At 42.8% G+C, this 22,529-nt stretch overlaps 2 protein-coding genes across 2 annotated transcripts; one reads left to right on the top strand and one right to left on the bottom strand.

Annotated features, from left to right (window-relative positions):
- Positions 1–209: 209 nt before the first annotated feature.
- Positions 210–1,403, top strand: LOC133492989 (sperm-associated antigen 16 protein-like). Its single transcript, XM_061805889.1, has one exon. The coding sequence runs from the start codon at positions 210–212 to the stop codon at positions 1,107–1,109; it is 900 nt and encodes a 299-aa protein (XP_061661873.1). The 3' UTR covers positions 1,110–1,403.
- A 10,591-nt stretch (positions 1,404–11,994) lies between these two features.
- Positions 11,995–18,103, bottom strand: si:dkey-12l12.1 (uncharacterized). Its single transcript, XM_061805876.1, has 6 exons — positions 17,980–18,103; positions 16,213–16,260; positions 12,834–12,944; positions 12,643–12,759; positions 12,393–12,473; positions 11,995–12,315 (listed from the first exon to the last, which is right to left on the bottom strand). The coding sequence occupies exons 1-5, from the start codon at positions 18,100–18,102 to the stop codon at positions 12,429–12,431; spliced, it is 444 nt and encodes a 147-aa protein (XP_061661860.1). The 5' UTR covers position 18,103; the 3' UTR covers positions 11,995–12,315; positions 12,393–12,428.
- Positions 18,104–22,529: the final 4,426 nt, after the last annotated feature.

The following is a 22,529-nucleotide window of genomic DNA, read 5'->3' as shown; positions in this document are numbered from 1 at the left end:
CATGGAAACAACAACACGAAAGAAAAATACATCAAGTAGTTGGCAGTGACGCGTAACGATACATAGGTCACCACGGCTCTTTACTAAAATCTAATATAATTGAGAGCTGGTGACGTTGCCGTATTTTGGTTGCGGATTTCCAAGGCTGGCGCTCTAAAATAAAGGGGTGGGGGGGGGGGGGGTAATAGTGCCAAGTTTTCCGTCCTACTATGAGCACAGACGTAAACGCAATGGACCAAGAGGAAATATGTGATCCTGACGGCGATGATCGTGATGACGATAATGATGTTGAAGATGAAGTGGAGCCCGATGATGCCGCTGACGGTGGAGACGGAAATGGCGATGATGGTGAAGGTGATGGTGATGATGATCACGATGGTGCCGCTGGGAGCGCTGGTGATGAAGAAGAAAAAGAAGACGATGGTGTCAACGATGACGGCGATGATAACGACGATAGCTTGACAGAAGGAGAAGAAGATTTGGAGGCGACAGTCAAAAGCATCAATGAGCGCGCGAGAAGAGCCCACGAAGTTTCTTCCGCTGTCGTCTCCGAGCTGCATGTCACCGCAGACGACTTTATACGAAATTTTCTCTGTCAAATGAGGATGACTGCAACTCTTGACACTTTCCAAACGGAGTGGACCGAGATGGCGTGGAAGGGCTTGCTGAATACTAAGCGGGTCGGCGAAGTTCCGGACGTCTATGTGCAGAATCAGCGTTTGCACAGCGAGCTGAAGAACGCGCTGCGGGAGAGAGACGAGTACCGGCTGGCAGCGTCCGCATCGGCCCAGACGCTGTGGAGGGCGCAGAAGGCCCGGGACGTGCAGTGGATGAAGAGCAAGCGTGTCGCCCAGGAGAAGAACAGATTGGCGGAGGAGAGCAGGAGGCTCAAGAACCAGTGCCACGCTTACGAACCTGCAATCAGGAAAATGGACGACAAGTTTCAGGTGGTTGTAGAGCAAACCATGCGGGTGGCACTGGAGAGGGACAAGGTGGTCAACCTTGTTCAAAGTCAACCACGTCCACACACAGCCCAAGCAGAAAAGGCACAGAAAACTCACAGCTCCGCCAATAGCTCACATAGGTTAAGTTATAGGAAAATGCTCTGAATTGCAGAAAGATGAGACACTTCATATATAAATCAGAATTTGGCCGGTAGGTCCATCACAATGTGTTACGGGGTGGGAGAAAAGTTCATTTATTGCTGTACTTCTCATACATGATATACATTCATAAAGTGCTTTGGGAAATACTCATCAAAATCATACGTATAAGTTGTAAAAAACAAGAAAATATTTTACTCAGAGCGTGTGTAGTTTATCTCGAATGCGAGGTTCACATCTTGGATTTGAGTAAAATCTAACTTTTGAGACGTTTATAATTTACTTATGTATGTTGTAACAAAGAAGTGATTTCGCCATTTTTAAATAAATAAGATGAATCTATTGAAAGGGTCACCGTTCATGTTGTATTTTGTCAATATGACCACTAGAGAGCCATCTCTACCAGACAACACTCAAACGCAACAGCGACGTGGAACGGCCGAATTCATTACAAGTTCAGTTACACCCATGATGTCCAATAGAATAGATCAATTATTAACCCCCCCCCCTTTGCGTCATGGCAAGTGCTTGTAAGCGCTTAAAAGCTTTATGCCTGTGAATTGGACTGCGCACAAATTGTCGGTTATGTTACCGTGGTTACAGAGATGCTAATAGAGTTGTGGCTTTGAGGGCTTATGAGATGATTGATCGCCCTCCAGGACATCTGAAGCGCCACCCGCTTTGCGGTCAGGAATCAAAATTCACAGGGAGTTCATACTTCCCCCGGCCAACAAGCATCCAGCCTGTCAACACAGCGGCCACCGAGATATTTAACCTTGTGAATTATTCATGTTTTAGATATTTACTTGATTTCTGAGCAGTTTTTCAACAATCCTTGACACAAAGAGACAAAATGTAAAGTGATGAAAACAACAATTCTCTCAACTGTAGTCTTCTTCTTTTCCTTTCGGCTTGTCCCGTTAGGGGTCGCCACAGCGTGTCATCTTTTGCCATCTTAGCCTATCTCCTGCATCTTCCTCTCTAACCCCAACTGCCCTCATGTCTTCCCTCACCACATCCATAAACCTTCTCTTTGGTCTTCCTCTCGCTCTTTTGCCTGGGAGCTCCATCCTCAGCATCCTTCTACCAATATACTCACTCTCTCGCCTCTGAACATGTCCAAACCATCGAAGTCTGCTCTCTCGAATCTTGTCTCCAAAACATCCAGCTTTGGCCGTCCCTCGAATGAGCTCATTTCTAATCCTATCCAACCTGGTCACTCCGAGCGAGAACCTCAACATCTTCATTTCTGCCACCTCCAGTTCAGCTTCCTGTTGTTTCTTCAGTGCCACCGTCTCTAATCCGTACATCATGGCCGGCCTCACCACTGTTTTGTAAACTTTGCCCTTCATCCTAGCAGACACTCTTCTGTCACATAACACACCAGACACCTTTCGCCAGCTGTTCCAACCTGCTTGGACCCGTTTCTTCACTTCCTTACCACACTCACCATTGCTCTGGATTGTTGACCCCAAGTATTTGAAGTCATCCACCCTCGCTATCTCTTCTCCCTGTAGCCTCACTCTTCCCCCTCCACTTTTCTCATTCACGCACATATATTCTGTTTTACTTCGGCTAATCTTCATTCCTCTCCTTTCCAGTGCATGTCTCCATCTTTCCAATTATTCCTCTGCATGCTCCCTGCTTTCACTGCATATGACAATATCATCTGCGAACATCATGGTCCAAGGGGATTCCAGTCTAACCTCATCTGTCAGCCTATCCATTACCACTGCAAATAGGAAGGGGCTCAGAGCTGATCCTGATGCAGTCCCACCTCCACCTTAAATTCCTCTGTCACACCTAAGGCACACCTCACCATTGTTCTGCTGCCATCATACATGTCCTGTACTATTTTAACATACTTCTCTGCCACACCAGACTTACGCATGCAGTACCACAGTTCCTCTCTTGGTACTCTGTCATAGGCTTTCTCTAGGTCCACAAAGACGCAATGTAGCTCCTTCTGACCTTCTCTGTACTTTTCCACGAGCATCCTCAAGGCAAATAATGCATCTGTGGTACTCTTTCTAGGCATGAAACCATACTGTTGCTCGCAGATACTTACTTCTGTCCTGAGTCTAGCCTCCACTACTCTTTCCCATAACTTCATTGTGTGGCTCATCAACTTTATTCCTCTATAGTTCCCACAGCTCTGAACATCCCCTTTGTTCTTAAAAATGGGAACTAGAACACCTTTCCTCCATTCTTCAGGCATCTTTTCGCCCGCTAGTATTCTGTTGAATAAGTTGGTCAAAAACTCCACAGCCATCTCTCCAAATTGCTTCCATACCTCTACCGGTATGTCATCAGGACCAACTGCCTTCCCATTTTTCATCCTTGTAATGCCTTTCTGACTTCCCCCTTAGTAATCATTTCCACTTCCTGGTCCTTCACTCTTGCCTCTTCAACTCTTCCTTCTCTCTCATTTTCTTCATTCAACAACTTCTCAAAGTATTCTTTCCATCTATTTAGTACACTACCGGCACCAGTCAACACATTTCCATCTCTATCCTTAATCACCCTGACCTGCTGCACATCCTTCCCATCTCTATCCCTCTGTCTGGCCAACCTGTAGAGATCCTTTTCTCCTTCTTTCGTGTCCAACCTGGTGTACATGTCTTCATATGCCTCTTGTTTAGCCTTTGCCACCTCTACCTTTGCCCTACGTCGCATCTCGATGTACTCCTTTCGCCTCTCCTCAGTCCTCTCAGTATCCCACTTCTTCTTCGCTAATCTCTTTCCTTGTATTACTCCCTGTATTTTGGGGTTCCACCACCAAGTCTCCTTCTCCCCTTTCCTACCAGATGACACACCAAGTACTCTCCTGCCTGTCTCTCTGATCACCTTGGCTGTCGTCGTCCAGTCTTCCGGGAGCTTCGGTTGTCCATCGAGAGCCTGTCTCACCTCTTTCCGGAAGGCCGCACAACATTCTTCCTTTCTCAGCTTCCACCACATGGTTCTCTGCTCTACCTTTGTCTTCTTAATCTTCCTACCCACCACCAGAGTCATCCTACACACTACCATCCTATGCTGTTGAGCTACACTCTCCCCTACCACTACTTTACAGTCAGTAACCTCCTTCAGATTACATCGTCTGCACAAAATATAATCTACCTGCGTGGTTCTACCTCCGCTCTTGTAGGTCACTATGTGTTCCTCCCTCTTCTGGAAATAAGTGTTCACTACAGCCATCTCCATCCTTTTTGCAAAGTCCACCACCATCTGCCCTTCAAAGTTCCTTTCCTGGATGCCGTACTTACCCATCACTTCTTCATCGCCCCTGTTTCCTTTACCAATATGTCCATTACAATCTGCACCAATCACAACTCTCTCGCTGTCTGGGATGCTCAGAACTACTTCATCTAGTTCCTTCCAGAATTTCTCTTTCAACTCTAGGTCACATCCTACCTGTGGTGCATAGCCGCTAACCACATTATACATAACACCCTCAATTTCAAATTTTAGTCTCATCACTCGATCTGATACTCTTTTCACCTCCAAGACATTCTTAGCCAGCTCTTCCTTTAAAATAACCCCTACTCCATTTCTCTTCCCATCTACTCCGTGGTAGAATAATTTAAACCCTGCTCCCAAACTTCTAGCCTTACTACCTTTCCACCTGCTCTCTTGGATGCACAGAATATCAACCTTTCTCCTAATCATCATGTCAACCAACTCCTGTGCTTTTCCTGTCATAGTCCCAACATTCAAAGTCCCTACACTCACTTGTAGGCTCTGTGCATTCCTCTTTTTCTTCTGACGCTGGGTCCGGTTTCCTCCTCTTCTTTGTCTTCGACCCACAGTAGCTGAATTTCCACCGACGCCCTGCAGGTTAGCAGTGCCGGGGGCGGGCGTTGTTAACCCGGGCCACGACCGATCCGGTATGGGATTCTTTAGATGAACGCTCATATTTGTTTGGCACAGTTTTTACGCCGGATGCCCTTCCTGACGCAACCCTCTGCATTTATCCGGGCTTGGGACCGGCCTACAGATTGCACTGGTTTGTGCCCCCATAGGGCTGCATTAATTCTCTCAGCTGTAGTAATCACATGTAATGTTGCTGCAGGTTTAAAATGGCCTCTAAGGAAAGTCGAGCTCAGAAAAGCAGAGCAGGTTCCGTTTGTGGCCACATCCCTATATAGTTTTGCTCTTTCCCAGAGGTCCTTGAAGTGGTTTGTAGACTTACAGACAGTGACCTCACGTTGCTTCTTATTCGTAATATTTCCCATGAGTCTCTTGCCTTTGAGGAATGTTATAGGAATTTAATGTTCCACCCTTGTTTTCAACAACGGCACATAAAGACATTATCATATTTAAAACGCAGTATAAAACATGTCAGCGAGATGGTGGTTGAAGGCGACGAGGTACATTTTGTACCACCCAAGCTTCCCTCCCATATTTGTCTCCTCTGACCGCTGTCCTTCCTCTCTGCACTGTATATAGGAAGTTTTTTAACTTCATGGCTCCATCCTAAATACCTCAGGGTCAATGGAATTCCGCCTCGCTTGCCATGCTTCCAAGTTCTGATCTCCCTGTTTTCCTTTTCTCTGACCCACCCATCTTCCTCCTATTCCACGCGGCAGTCACTTTGGTGTCACCTTACGGTCTGCAGCAATCAACAGAATTACTTGGATCATTTTCCTGGTTTTATGATTTATTGCTACGTAGACTTAACTGGGATCAAGCATTAGCACTTTTGCCTCACAGTTGAGAGGATCCTTATGGGTCTGGTGGTGCAACAACAGCCCCACACACATTCAGCCATAATTTTCTCTGTCACTTTAGACCCGTCACAGAACATTATCATTGAAATGAAATGATTTTTTTTCTTGTTACATTTCTTACTAAATCCTTATGAGATCATGCTAAACTGAATCACATAAGGCTCCAGCTGTGATCTTTTTCCAGTATTTTATTTTAATAATTAGCTCCAGATTTCTTAGTACTCGAGGGTTATGTTTTAAAAGTAGTCATCTGTCAATTCCTGTACCAATCAAACTCAGCAAAATTGTTGTGCTGAAGTGTATTGTGTTGGTAAGAGATTGGCCCATGGGATGTGCTAGTCATCAGTCATCCTGGAGCAAAAATCAGTTTCCAAGATACTGAATTTGATAAAAGATAACGTTTGTCATATCCAAATAGATTGTACATTTATCCATTTTTAAATTCCTGGACCAACCTGAACACTGAAATGTTAAGCATTGATTGCCTGAAAATTGCTGATTGGACCCATGGTGGCTGCTTTGTCAATTTTACTTAGGTAAAATGAAAACAATTCCTTGGGGTTCAAGATTGAATAGTTTCAATTCACCACAATTGAAAGTGCATATGGACGACTGGTTAGAGTGTCTGCCTCACAGTTTTAAAGACTGGGGTTCAAATTCCAGCCCTGCCTGTGTGGAATTTGCATGTTCTCCCTGTGCCTGCGTGAGTTTTCTCCAGGCACTCCAGTTTCCTCCCGCATCCCAAAAACATGGATGGTAGGATGACTGAACACTCTAATCTACCCAAATAGTTTGTTTATATTTGCCCTGCGAATAACTAGCAACCGGTTCAGGGCGTACTCTGCCTCCTGCCCATAGATAGGTGAAATAAGCTCCAGCACTCCTGTGACCCTTGTGAGGATAAGTGACTCAGAAAATGGATGGATGGGTGTATAAAAGTGGCGATTGTCAAGGACAAGGCTCAATTACAATGTTGACACAGGATCCTCAATTAATCTGGAGGGAACGAGTGGCTTTCTTCCAAAACACTCCTCCACTTCCTACATCCATATTTTTTTCATTTAGATGTATTTCATCCAATTGTTACATAAGCAACTAACTAAAGCAGTAATTTATGAAAAATACACTGCAGGTTAATCTATCCTATGAACTTATGTCTTAAAAAGCAAATGATTAATACATTAGACTAAATTGGTGTATACTGAGTGTGAAAATTTGAATTTTTGTTATTGTGGTATAATGCACTTGTACACCTCTGCAAATTACAAGTACTGCATAACAGAAACACAAACTACTGGTCAATGCAAAGTTTGCACCTCCATATTTTGTACGTTATTTGTTTCTATCCAACAACCAAGGAAAGTCTCTTCCCCTTCCCTGGAGCAATCACCTTACGGTGGTGGAGGGGCTTGTGTGTTCCAATGATCCTGAAAGCTAAGTTCTGTGGGTCTTCACGCATCTGTTAGGGTCACCCATAGTAAACAGGTCCTAGGTGAGGGACCAGACAAAGCATACCTAAAAGTCCCCTATGATGAATAATATGAATGCATTCAGGTTTCCCTTGCCTGTATGCAGGTCACCTCCACCCCCGGAGGTAGACATGGAAGTAACGCTTGAAGGCGAGTGGCTGGTGGGTTGCATGGCTTGCACCCATGTTGCAAAGCCTGAAATAGTAACATGAGTCCACCTTCCCTTGAGCTCTCCACCTATGGGAGGGGCCATAGGGGTTGGGTGTAATGTGAGCTGGGCGGTAGCCGAAGGCAGGGCCTTATCTACAGAGCTAGCTCTGGGAGGGAAGGAGCCTGAGCTGATGTGATGGGTCGTGAAGTTCAGACTGTATCTAGTCGGGCTTGTTTCTACACACAGCTTGTGCTCTGGTGCCAAGGGTTGGACTCCCTTCCATTTGGAAGGCGCCAAGCAGGTGTTGGTATACTTATTGCCCCTCAGCTCGGCATATGTACAATGGGGTTCACCCCGGTGCATAAGAGGCTAACCTGCCTGTGCCTTCTGGTGTGTGGATGGGTCATGACTGTTGTTTGTGCTTTTGCACGAAACAGCAATTCAGAGTGCCCACTGCCCACCCTTTTGGGAGTTTGCGGGAGTGTTGGAGAGTGCTCCCTCGGGCGACTGTCATCCTTCTGCTGGTTTAGTTCAATACTCATGTGGGCAAGGACAGTGAGACCTGTAAGAGCGTGATTGGGAAGAACCGAGCCCCCCCCTCCGATCAGAACCCGAGTGGTGTTCTGTTACTGGACTTCTGTGCTCATCACTGTTCATGACGAACACCATGTTCAAGTATAAGGGTGTCCACATGTGCACTTGGGACCAGGACACCATAGGTCGCAATTTGATAATTGACTTTGTAGTTGTGTCATCGGACCTGCGACGGCATGTCTTGGACACTCGGGTGAAGAGAGGGACGAAGCTGTCCACTGATCACCACCTGGGCTCCAATGGTGGGGGAAGATACCGAGTACATCTCCCAGCCAACCTCAGAACGGCCAGGGATCCCACCGGGAGAACTGGATGAAGTGGCAGGGGAGAGGGATGCCTGGTGTCCCCGGTAAAGGTACTGCTGCTGCGACTTGACCTTGGTTAAGTAGAAGAAAATGGATGGAAGGATGGAACAAATGAAAGTCCATCCATCAATTTTTTGTAGCGCTTTTCCTTATAACGGTCATAGGTGAGCGGGAGTTTATTGCAGGGGACTTTGGGAGGAGGGGCGGGGTACACCTGCTCTCATGAAGAATCTTTTGGGAGAAAGATGCACTTCCTCAGATTAATTGAGGTGATCGTGTAAACATTGTAATTGACACTTGTTTCCGATTGGATGAGCAAATTCAATTGTGGATAATCACACAATTCATTCTTGGAATGAGAGCTGCTGTTTTCATCGAAAGTAATATTGACAAAGCAGACAGCTGGAGATGAAAGTCAGCATTTTTTCAGCCAATAAATTCTTAATGATTTGGTGATAACATTACCACAAGAATTTCCAAAATGGACAGCAATTTATTTGGGTGTGCAATGGACATATGTTGCATTTTATCGATTCAGTACTTGACGGCTCTTCCTGGAACATGGATGAAATACCTGCAATGCGCCAACTTCTTCTCTGCACAGGACATTGAGGGACAGCATATTTGCTGTGATTGACCCATTAGCCACAACAGTGGGAAAGCTGATTTAGCGAGACGGAAAACAATTGAGAAGCACTGAATTAACCAAACATTTTTTTGAAGCACCTATATTGCGTCACTGTGCACAACAATGTGACAGATAAGTGCATGTAATGTCACGTGTTCTGTTTTTTTACAAGAGGAGAAGCACATCGGGAGGCATGTGAGGCTGCCAAACAAAGCATTTGTTTATGATATAAGCAAAAAGTCCCACGAAAAAAAAAGACTCCCACACACATCCATGCTGTAAGGTCAGCGTGCAGAGGAGTACTACATTAAGTAACAGAACAACCATCTCCCACCTCACGTTTTATATTTTCATTGCTAGAGCATGAGTGATGCTGCTGTGACAATACTTGTAGGATGGTTTTGGCGGGCCCAGAGCAATTTTGGAAGGGGTGTTGTCAGGCGAGATGAAGGGGCGGGGGGTAAGGGACAGGAGGTAAGGGAAGACAACAGCCGCTCTTGTCTGATCCGATCGGAGGTGGCAGGAGATGAAAAAGGGGAATGAGGCGAATCCAGCCTGAAAGGGTGGTCACAGTATGTGGTTAGCTTGAAAATAGATGAGAAGGATCCACATTGGGGACACTAGAAAGGGAATACCTCGTCTTCACTTTCAATCACCACAAAATCACACAGGAAATTTACTAAAAACATTCTCTACTTTGATCACGAGATGAAATGAACGCAAGATTTTGATTGTATAGTGCGACTTGGGTTGGTTTAGCCTTCCATTTAAATGGAGCTCAACCAATGACAAATAAGTCTTATTCCTGCTACCATCATTCAATAAGAGCTGTCATGTGGCAGTTAGGAGATGTTAACTAACCACATACTAAATGGTTTGGCAAACAATCACAGTGTTTCTGTTTTCAAGACGACCCGGACTTGGTTTCAACTTTATTCTTCGTCCCACTTGCATGTTGTTTATGAGAAGAGGCTCTCATCAACAAGTGACACTTAGAGCAGCGGTTTCTAGTGCCTGCAGAGCACATTGACCATAAAGCCCACTAACTACATACATGCCATACGGGAAACTGTCAAATAATATGTCTCTGACGATGCCACTTTCTTGGCTGCCATTGGCTTCTACACACATCACTACTTGGCAGTCATTATGACTCAGAAAAATTGTTTGTGTGTGACAAATGCTGTAATAGATCATACTTTTTAAACACATTTACCATCATGACGGAATGAGCAACCTTTGTAGTATTTGGTCATCAGTGGGACATTATGAGGTGTTTTCCAGGCACAGCATTGTGTGTTGTGGGTCGTACACGAACATCATATTGTTCCATTGATGCAAAACTGTTCTGAATGTGACGCTGTGGGTCATGATACATGTTTACCCTCTGTGATGAAGAATTCAGGGTTGATGTTTGGGTTGAATATTTGCACAAGTCATTGCTGCTTTCTGTTAAAATGGAGAGGTTTTTAAGTCGAGATGTAGCTAGGGAGATAAATAAGTAAGGGTAGCAAAAAAGAGAGGTACACTTGGTAGACGGGTATGCAGGTACATGGGTTGTTTCAGAGGTCCGTACATAGGTATTAACCGTTGGTAGAGAGGAAGCTAGGTAGGTAAGTAAATCCATAGTTGTAGGTTGACAGGTAAGTAGATAGATAGATAGATAGATAGATAGATAGATAGATAGATAGATAGATAGATAGATAGATAGATAGATAGATAGATAGATAGATAGATAGATAGATAGATAGATAGATAGATAGATAGATAGATAGATAGATAGATATAGATAGATAGATAGATAGATAGATAGATAGATAGATAGATAGATAGATAGATAGATAGATAGATAGATAGATAGATAGATACATGGGTATATTGCTAAATAGGTGTTTTTTTTAGAGAGATACAGGGAAGTTGGGATTTTTTCAATTAACCTAGCATGCATTTTTTGGGGGGATATGGGAGAAAATCGGAGTGACCAGAGAAAACCAAAATAGGTTCGGGGAGAATAAGCAAACTTTACAGAGGCGAGGCCAGATTCAAACGCGGGTCCTCAGAATTGTTACATGCATGGCACTCGTCCACCGTGCCACTTGTATATTTCCCCAGACAGAGCATATTCAATATCACTAAAATGCTTCTGCTGGGGACAATATTGTCAGTTTATTCCTTCACTTGCATCCACAACACCTCCAAAAAAACATCCTAATAGCTACTGTACATGCTTTGACTGGTAAATGAGTGGTGGATGAGTCATGCAGTTCATCTGGATTGCCTTGTAATGTCCTTGTTCTCCTACTCAGATGGCCTCTTACTGGGGGTTTTCTGATAAAAACCATTTGAGATATTAGTCTTGCAGCTTTTATTTCCAACCCATCACTCATTCGGTAATTTATTGAAACTCCGCTCACCCTGATGCTGTAAATAGGCAGAGTTGTTGTTCAAGCTCTGGTTATGTGCGCACATTGACGTCAGTGTCCTGCAGAAGCACTCCAACCTAATCTGCTGGTCTGGACCACACTGTGTTTCCATTTTGTGGGGAAATGAATTAAAAGTGACATGAGATATTTGAATGGTCGTATTATGATGCAAGAAACAGATGGTCTAATCTACATTTAGAGTCCCCCCCTCAGCATCTTTCACTCACACAAATACTATTTGCACTTAGTAAGCTTTTTACCCTCTTTTCAAAGCATAATGTGTACCTGCAGCATTGCCATCTGTAGTTGGAGACTGAACCCTTTACTATTTTATTTTATGAGTCAATCATCGACAGTTTTGCAGGTGCCAGAGTAGCAAATATAATGTATTAACCAAGCAAAGCGAGAGGGAAAGATGACACAGCATAAAAAAAAACATGGCTAAATGGTATTCATATTGAATCTTAAAGAGTATGTGTACTGATTTAGAAAAACATCTTCAACAAAGCTGGAGTTTTTTCAACTTTGTCTTTATTGAAATCTCACATAATAATACAACAAAACATTTCTGCAAAAATATAACCCTCACCATCTGATAAAATACTATAATAGACCAGAATGCCTTATTTATTTATTTTTTTGCTAAGTTTTCACAACATGCAGGCATTACATATTAGAACCTTAGCATATATTGTAATTGCTAACTGTTCAATCGACTATTTTACAGCTGAAACAGTAATGTGAGACACACACAAACCAATAAACTGCTTGTGCTACTTTCCTTCTAAGATCTAGACACATCTAGTGTCAACATCATTTTGACTGAACCATAATAATAACATTGCACTATGTTGGTATTGTCTTCTATATGCTACCCATAGGTCTTCCATTGTGTCTGTCATTCTGTGGATCTCCCTGGACAGAAATCAAACACATCTTATGAGAAAGGAGGTTTTTGACAGAGGAGAAAATGGCATTACAAGATGACTCACCAGGACAAAGACAGCCCTGGACCGACCGGACTTGCCTTATTTGGGCTGGTCATCGCTCACCTGTCTTCTTGCTCTGATCACCTGGAGATTTATTTTTTAAACATTAAGACACAATGATAATATCTGATTTATTGATTCATTTTAAAAGCCCCGTGTGTGATCGATGCCGGCTGCACATTGATCTACTCTACACAACAAGGCTCTTTTGCCCCAGCTGTTTGTCTGCTCGAGGGTTGTCATGGAGACACACCTGTAGGGGGTTGGCTTTCTTATCGTTGCTAAGGAGGGAAAAGGAGCCGACACGGGATTTACGCTTGTTCTTCTTCTTATTCGCTGCTTGAGCCAAGTGTCGCCTGGGCCTGTCAGCCTGGAGGAGGATCCACATGCCATTTAGAAACATCCATACTTCCAAACTCATGCTTGTGATGTGTGTAGATCTACCTGGATAAGACTATTTGGAAAGCCTTTGGCAGAAATTGCTCCAGGAAGGTTAGCATGACCTGGATGGGCGTGGCCTCTCTTCTCCAACTGTCTCTTACGCCTGAGCAGGACCTACAATGACAAAGTCACAGTCGTCGTGCACAATGACACAGGCAGAGGTCTCTGTGACTGTACAAAGAATTAAGTTTCACATGACGCGTAATGATGACCCTCCGCAACCCCCCCCTCCCCCCACCCTTTTTTGGAGCCAACACCTTATCGTGGTGGAGAGTTTTATGTGTCCCAATGATCCTAGGAGCTAAGTTGTCCTGGGCTACATGTTCCTTTGTAGCAAACAGGTCCTCGATGAGGGACCAGACAATGCACACTCAAGGACCCCTTAAAAACATTGGACCTCTTTTTTCCTCATCTGGATGTGCGTCACCGTGTCCCCCTCTGTAACCAGACCCTGAGGTGGTGAATGATGGCAAGTGCCTGGGGACCAGCCCTGCACCCATGGGGCCCAGTTGGGCGTAGACCCAAAAGACCACATGAGTCCTCCTTCCCATGAGCTCACCATTTGTAGAAGGGTCCAAGTGGATGAAGTATAATGTGAACTTGGCAGCAGCCAAAGTCGGGGACCCTGGCGTTCTGATCCCCGGCTACAGAAACAGGCTCTAGGGACGTGGAACGTAAGCTCTCTTGCATGGAAAGAGCCTGACCTGCTGTATGAGATTAAGAAATTCTGCCTGAATATTGTCGGACTTGCCTTGGCACAAAGCTTGAGCTTCCAGTCTTCTTGAGAGGGGGTGGACTCTCCCACGCTGTAAATTGACGTTCACCTCAGTGGATGAGAGGGTAACCTCCCTCCATCATTGAGTGGGGGACGGGTCCTGATAGTTTTTGTGAGTATGCACCGAACAGCAGCTCAGAATACTCCACTTTTCTTGGAGTCCTTGGAGAGGTGCTGGAGAAGGCTCCCTGCTAAGGACTCCCTCATTCTGCTGGAGAACTTCAATGCTCATGTTAGCAATGACAGTGAGACCTGGAAGAGCATGATTGGGAAGAATGACACCCTCGATCCGAACCCATGTGGTATGTTCTATTCTTGGACTTCTGTGGTCGTCATGGACTGTCCATAATGTGTGGTTGTGTCATAGGACTTGTGGCCGAATATATTTGAACCTCGAGTAAAGAGTATGATGGAGTTGTCAGTTGATCACCACCTGTGGTGTGTTGGCTCGAGTGGTGAGGGAGAATACTGGTCTAATCTGGCAGACACAAACTTATTCTGAGGGTCCACTGTGAACGTTTAGCAGAGTCCCTTTTCAGATGGAGTTTCAACTTCGACCTCCAACAGAAATTTGCCCATGTCGCAGGAAGGCGGGTGATATTGAGTCCGAGTGTAACATGTTCCGTGGCTCCATTGTCAAGGTCGCCAACTGAAGTGGTGAGCATTAAGTTGTTGGTCTTGTGGCAGCAGTCTGCGAACCCATTGGTGGACATCAGTAGTAAAGTATGCGCATCATGCTGAAGGATTCCTATATGACCTTTTTGGCTTAGTGGACGGGAGGAAGTTGATAGGTTCTGACGAGTTTGCCAAAATCCAGATTTTTCTGTCCCCGAGGCGAAAACTCAGGTGTGGGAGAGGTTTGGTGAGACCATGGAGAATGACTTCAAATACCAGTACCCTCCAGGTTTGGGGAATAGATCATGCCACAAGTGGAGGAGTTCAACCATCTTGGTATCTTAGGGTTAGGGTTAGGGGTGGAGAGGCTATTTCTTTCAGCTGGCCTGGGAATGCCTTGGGATCACTAAGGAAGAGCTGAAGAACGTGGATAGGAAGAGGGCATGCCGGGCGTCTCTTCTCCCTCGGCTAAGTGGAATAAAATGGATGACTGGGATGGCGGCGTCCATTTAAATCTCAATCCCGTTTCTTGGGTTTCATAACCAGTCCAGCGTCATCCATTTATGGTTTCAAATGATCATAAAAATCATTTTCTGCATTTCTCATTGATCTGAACATAAACAAGGAAAGGTTATTGATTGCGCCTGTGTGGCCTAACAAATGGAATGTCTGGATGAGAGGCAACATTGTTTCCAAATTGGACTTTGTGATCAATTTATGACATTTCTGCAGGTTGTTGACTTCATCAATAATTCATTTCCCAAGATGAATAATAATGAAAAGAGGGATCTATTCATTCTTTTCATCCTTCTTGACTCCATTTCTCACTTGAAATTAAAGAAATCAAAACATTGGCCTTGTGCTTATTAGTGATGCTGTTCACAATGCTCACAGTGATTGCGCTTGCCTAACTGTATATTGCAATGATTCTGTGTATTTTGCATCACATTGCCGCATGTGACTATTTGGCACTGACAGATAATTGGAACACGCATCGTGTCATTCTGTGTTTCCAAGCTGCCAGTAAACCAGATTGCTCATCTGGGCTCAACCATGTTTCCATGGTCACACAACTATAGCTATATTACAAGTACAACATGTATCGCTGATCTAATCTTAATAACATTGAATGAAGCAGGCAGCTGTTTTGCATTTTACGGTGTGCAGAAGATTAAAATCAGCAACCAAGCTATCCTTAATTTTATTTTCCTTACTCATCTGTGGCTGCTGCCTTCCTCACAAACAACCACCATTTTGAGCTAATGTCGACTGTCTTCTGTGAGGGCCGTCAAAAGGTAATGAGCCCAACTTTCTTATAGTTTCGTTTATTGCAAAAGAAAGGGACAGAAATAAAGCCTAGCAACGCAGATTTCATGGGTACTTTTTAATATAATCTCCCTTTTCCCCCAGCTTTAATTCTCCATTGATGAACGGGGGCTCGTATGTTAGCCTCATCAAATTCACTGGGCTGCATCTTAACCAGTTGTTTCAACTTGCTCAATTTGTTCATCATCAGAGAAGTGCTTGGCCCTGAACTCCATCTTTTAAATGTCCAAAATTGTGTCGGTATGGGAGATGGATTGTGGTTTTGCTGTCATGGAGGTAGGTCAAAGCATGTTTTCGTACGTCGGCTTTGATCTTGGACACCCATTTATTGACTATGCTGTGGGACTCTCATAGTTTCGTCATACACATTTGGCAACATTTTGAAAATGTTTAGTGGTGGTTCCCCTTCCAAAAAAATAAATTCAGTCACACGTCTCTGCTTCTGACAGGGATCCAACAATGATGTTGTTTCCAAAATGGCTGACACGAAGAGGACAGGCTTAAAAAGAAACTTCAAACAGGATGAAAACTATATACTCTGAAGATTAAAAAAAAATCAACTCAATAATAAATAGCCTAAATCAAACTGGGCTCATTACTTTTTGGCTACCCCACAACCCACTTGTGTATGGCCAGATGATTCTAAAAAGGTGCCACATACTGTACCTGTTCTTCATTTGAAGCCATTGGTCCTTCCAGGCCTTTGTCACCCCTCTAAGAATAAAAAGAGACATTAAAACATTTTATTCTGTATCTTTGACACCTCATTTTCACACTAAAGGGAAGTGCATTCATTTATAGTGTCATATTCACTGAATCACCACATTGCAGTGTAGCATCCCTCAATTCCATTTCCACTTTCATGTTCAGTAGTTGAATAAACCCAAACAACAGTCACCCAATGAGCATATCATATTACTACCTCTATGGTAATATCAATCAAAGTGAGCAATTTATAAAACAGTATTTTTGGAGCACTTGTGTTGTTCTTTATGTGCAGGAGGACCCAATGTTGTGGCCATATATTTTTCCTGCCCCTTCCAAACAAATTGTAAACATGGTGGGTCAATCATGCACTTTTCCAAATGAGTTCTACAGGCTTTATTTAACAGAAGCTAAAACCCATCGTGCTGCATTCTGCTGTATGCATTATGAGTCAGACTGCCATAAACTCCCTTTTCAGATATTTCACTGCCTGGCACGTGCGAATGACCTTTGTCAAAGCCCACTTAAACTAAAGTTATATATGATTCTGCCTCTAGATATGAGTTACCGCTACAGATGATGTGAGCCAACGTTACATATGAAGCTCACAATCACTTGCAAATAGAGGAATTCATTTTCCAATTAGTAAAAGTTAAGCACATATACAATGTGGCACAAACATCCTTAGATTTAGAAGACATTTCCTTCTTGTTTCGTTCTTGTGAGGAAGAGATTTTCTTTCAACTCGTACAGCTGTACAATGCATAGTCCAGAGAGTAGGAGGATTATTATGGACAAAACACCACGACTTTGACGAAAATGCTTAACCACACGTTTGAAGTTAAACAGCCTGCGGCCACATGAAACAACAACACTAAAGGACACAGAGGGATTTTTGTTCCGCACTGGGTTTATTTTTGGTATTATAGCTGAAAAAACCATTACAATGAGATGCTGCTGCAGTTGGCCAATCTAATTATATGTCATTGCTGCGCAGGGTTATTTTGTTTGCTGCAATCTTGAAACACATTCGACCGCGACTGTTGTCACACACAGCTGCCTCTCTCCCGGGAGCCGCAATGAAAGAATACTATCCGGACACAAGCCCTATTCATGGCCCTTGAACCTACAAATATGGAAGAAAATACTGCTGTATGTTGATGCATATCACTTTGATACTGGGCGTGAAAGAGGGACTGGCTAACAAACTATGTTGCAGGGCACCACAAAGGTTTTTTATGGGCTAGGTTTTGTGGGCAAACAGAACTGTTCCTCCTCAAAGTTAAAAGCATAAAAACGGTAGTCGGCCCAACCACAGTTTGAAGAGGTGTGTCACAATATTTTTGAACATATAGTGTAAATTGCATGAAAGTTATCACATTACAATACATTCTATTTAATAATCAAATTCACATATATTTTGTGATCTTTGTAATAGATACATTCCCGTTTTTTTTAAGCATTTAGTGATTTAAAAAGTCATTGATGAATGACTGATTTAGATGTGTCTTCTTGTTTTAAAATGTTAAAATGACTAATCAATGAAACATTTTAACATCAAAACATAATCTTGAGGGATGAAAGTGTTGATCCCCATAGTAAGTGATGAATTATTTCCTTTTCTTTAAAAGGAAGGCAAGTTCTTCCAGTTTAGTGCTATCAAGTACAACGTGATGAGGGATCTTGGCAATGGTCTTCGCAAGACATCCATCAGAAGAAGAGTCCTACCTGCTCGCCCGCCGTCTGTGTGTTGACGCACAAGTCGGCTGAGCTTCCTCCCGAGCAGTCAAGCGCATGAGACAGCAGGCTCGCCTGCAGGCAGAGCAAACACAGCCACACAGTAAAGCCCATGATCCAGTCTGGAAGTAGAGTGTTCCCAGCCCCTGTCAGCTCCTTACTTTATACTCTCGGCTCCTCTAATGAGGACCAGATGCGGGGAAATGTGCGTCCACGCCAGCTTCACACAGACACGCAGCCCACCGCAAGCCAGGCGCTCCACGCCTGCAGCCAATAGCCTGCGGTCCTGCACAAACATGTAAGACATCTTCTGGAGCAGCCTCACGACCACCACCTTCACCCTTCTGAGCTCACAACCTCACTGACCAAAAGATGAGTTGAAATACAATGTTACACTAAGTCCATCAATCTTGAACGTCGCCAAACTGAGCAAGATGAGTACAAGGAAAGGAAACTTGAATGAGTAGCCTTTAAACCATGGTTGTCCAAAGTTTTTTTCCACCAATTGTCACCGACAGAAAAACTAAAGGAGAAGGGACCACTTTGGCATTCTTTAATATTGATGTATTAATGCGTTAGAACAAATCCATCAAGCAACTTCAAAAAATATGTTACAGTAATTAAAATGATGCATCACAATAATGAGGCAAATAGTTTAGGATTTTACTGCATTTTGGGTTCATGCCCCTGCATTGAGCAGCAGCAGATTTCCAAATTCAGAATACAAATACATTAGGGGTGTTAATGGGATATGTTCACAAATAGGATCCGAATCATTTTTGTTTTTCAAATTGAATAATCTTGTGTATCGCAATAATGTTTCTATTTTAGTTTGAAATAGGGTCTTTGCTTCTTTACTGAGCTAAGAAAAGTTCAATATGAAACCAATTTATTATTTTTTTTCTTGGTAATTGTCAGGGGTGACACCCACACTTTTCACCCTGTGCCCAATAACGTTGCGGCGGGCCGCAAATGGCCCAAGGGCCAGACTTTTTTGACACCCTTGCTCAAACAAATGACAAATCCCTGTTTATTTTCTCCCTCGGCACATGCAGACAAGCCTGTGGCTTAATTTCACTTCAGGAATCCCAGTAACCATTTGGAAACTCACATAAACTGTTTTACTGGTTACAGTGTGGCTCACATAACCAGACATACACATTGAGGAACCATTTAGCACACCTTATGTGAGAGATTTTTTTTTTTTTCAAGTCTTTACAATGTTGCCTCCCAGAAAGAATGCATCTCTTGGACGGGGCAAGTAGTGCATGAATAGGGAGCTTGTCTAAAGGTGTGTTCCACGATGGAAGGAGTGACTTGGAGGGAGGGAGTGAGAGCAGGAGAGGAGGCTAATGTCTTCAAGCCTCGAGCACCTAGTTACAGAGGAATTGTTTCCTGCTGGTGTTGGAAACATTTGCTGCTGAGAAAATGCAGGAATGGCTGGGATGAAACTTTTAATTTCCTCTTCAGGTTAAGCCAATTGTATATTTTACAGTTTCCTAATGTGTCAGTGAAATGTGTGCAGGTTACCAAACTCCCATGACTTCCTAAAACAACCTCAAAGTTCTGTGGAGCCTCTTGCTGCAAATGTCTAACAAGCACAAGCACAACTGCGGAGGTGATGAAGGGAAGGATGTTTAAGCCAAGAGATGAGGAGAGGAAGAGTGGAAAAATAACATTGTAAACAATGGTTGTTCTTGGCAGTCAAGCCAAAAAGGGATTCAGGACGACCGCTAGTGAGTGATTTTACTAAGCGGATCATTTCGGCGTCATAGCCTGCACATCAATAAGCTCACGACATTGTGCTGCTGCTGATGCTCTGCGGCTAGCATCCATTGGCCGAGGTAAAAAAAAACAAAACTTGTCTGCTCTGATCAAAGATGCAGCAAAAGTACGTGTGTAACAGAAAGACATGGCGTATGTCTTTGTGAGGGTGGGGAGACACAACACAGCTGTTTGGCAACGATTTAGGAAACAACATCTGGGTCAGAAGCGACGATGACTCACACAGTTCTCGATGTTTTGAATTAGCTTTTCATTGCTTCTAATTACTAATACATTTCTCATTTCATTTGCGGATGTTTTGTCCGTGGTTTTCTCTAATATACTAAATGACTTTGGGGTGAACTCGAGCGCTTTTGGTTTAATTGGTGTTCTGACCCTGTTAACTGATCAAGGATTTGTCATGGGCAATTGCTGAGATCTTGGCTTAGTTTTTTACATTATATTCCTTTTTTTTTTTAATCAGATGGTTTGATACTGTAATTCTTCTACCTTGAATTTGTACACTAATGTTGATTCTGAGTCAAACAATTTTTTCTTTAACTTAAATATGAGGATTCATCATTAATCTTAAATTTGTATTAATTGTGTGTGCGTTTTATACAACCAAGAAAAATCTTTTGCTACGGAGTCCTTGCTGGTTTTGTATTTACATCAAATTGAACACTGTGTCGAAATAAATACATTTTCTATTATAAAATTTCACCCCCTTTTTGGTCTATTTATCAACATAAATGACCACCTACCCCCAACCAGCCACAATTTTATCTCAAACAGCACAGACTAGTACAATTTTAAGTGCTCTAAAGATGTTTAGTGTGATTAATCCCACACTGCTTGGTGGCAAAAACGACATGTGAGACTATAATTGAGTAAAAAAAAAAATACTGCACATTATCATTCGTTCTTTATCATGTTATATTCAGTAATGAAAATTCATAACAGGGGCAGTAAAGTTTTGTCTTCATCACTGTGGGGTTTCTGGGGAAAAAGGAAGTCTCTGGATAAAGCAAATTCATTTATCATACATAATTGATAAGCCTATGAAAAACTGCCATTTGAGACTGCATGGAAAAACACATGGCTTGGAATACTATATACAGTTTTCTGTATGCTGACATTGTAGCTTGTCAGCTTCCTTTGAAAGCATTTTCCAAAAATATTGTAATTAAACAATTAAACATGTTATCTACAGGGCCATCAAAAGGTATTGACCCCCTTCCCAACCCCCAACCCCCCAAATGTTAATGTTTCAGACATGTCATGTTTACCTCCAGATATGTTCAGTGAATACGTGTTGGAAATAAACTGTAGAACAGATGAGAAATAAAGTAATTAAGATCTAAAAACTGGAAGAGATTACAAAGCCATTTCTCGAGCTTTAGAACTCCACCAAACAACAATGAGAGTCATTATCCACAAAAGGAGAAAACATAGAGCAAGAGTGGCCAGCCGAGAAAGATTACACCAAGAAAATAGCAATGACTCATTCAGGAGGCCATAAAGGAACCCAGGACAACATCTAAAGAACTGCAGACCTCCTAGCCCTCAATTAAGGTGTTAAGTGTTTATTACTTAATAATAAGACTGAGCAAAAACGATATGTATGCTGGAATTGCTAGGTGAAAACTATTACTGGCCAAAAAGAACAGCAAAGACTCATGTTACGCAATAACATCGGAATGAGTCCCAAAACATTTGGGACAATGTTCTATGGGCTGATGATGTGAAATTTGAACTTTATGGAAGGTTTTTGTCTTGTTAAATCTGGTGTAAATGTAACACTATATTTAAGAAAAAGAATATTTGGAGCTGCTGCTTGCTTCCTCTGGGATCTGGGTGACTTGCTGTGATTGATGGAAGCATGAATTTTACTCTATGCCAGAAAATCCTGAAGGATGTTGTCTGCCCATCAGTTTGTGACCTGAAGCTGAAGCACACTTGAGTTCTGCCGAAGGACAATAATCCAAAACACACAGGCAAGTAAACTTCTGATTGGAGAAAAAAAAAATAAAGACAGGAAAAAAAGAAGGTTTTGATGATGCCTAGTCAAATTCTGGAGTTGAATCTGATGGAAATCCTGTGCCATATTGAAAAGACCGTTTGTGTTATAAAAACCTCCATTGTTGATGAATTCAAACAATTCAGAAATCTAAAAGACTCAATGCCAGATATAGAAAACACTTTATTTTATTTGTTGCTGCTTAGTGTTGCCCAACCAGTTTCTGTATTAGGTTGAGGGGCCAATGAAATTTTCACACATGGCCAGGTAGTTTAGATTCTGTTCAAATATTACTTGGATGAGCTTTGTCTGATATTTATATTTGTTTTATGATCTTCAACATTGAATTGGGAAACTCTGCCAAAAATTTGAATCTATGGGGGTGGAAATACTTTTTCATAGCACTATACCTATCACGTCAAAAAATCAGATGAAAAAAATTGTTACAGCTCATATTGTGATGCAAATGACACGGATCACAGAAGCTTCCTTTGTACCTAAGTTCTTACACATTTGTGGTGGGTGTGAAATGAGAAAAGGTGGTCTAATGCATTGATGTGGAAAGAGTGCAGCAGTGTGATTGAACAAATCACTAATAGTTGTCTAAGCACTTATACGAGCTTTAATAATCAAAACTGTCCATGTCTGACATCATATAGACGACAATGCTCCTCCGGGAGAGCCTGTTCATTTTATGGATAATCAATTAGATTCAAAGTGACAGTGACTTGGGGGGGTAGGTGGGAAATAAACGCCT

Source organism: Syngnathoides biaculeatus, chromosome 19 (genome assembly GCF_019802595.1).
Source record: "Syngnathoides biaculeatus isolate LvHL_M chromosome 19, ASM1980259v1, whole genome shotgun sequence".
In the NCBI taxonomy this organism is placed as follows: Eukaryota; Metazoa; Chordata; class Actinopteri; order Syngnathiformes; family Syngnathidae; genus Syngnathoides; species Syngnathoides biaculeatus.
This window is presented reverse-complemented; position numbering and strand designations above follow the sequence as displayed.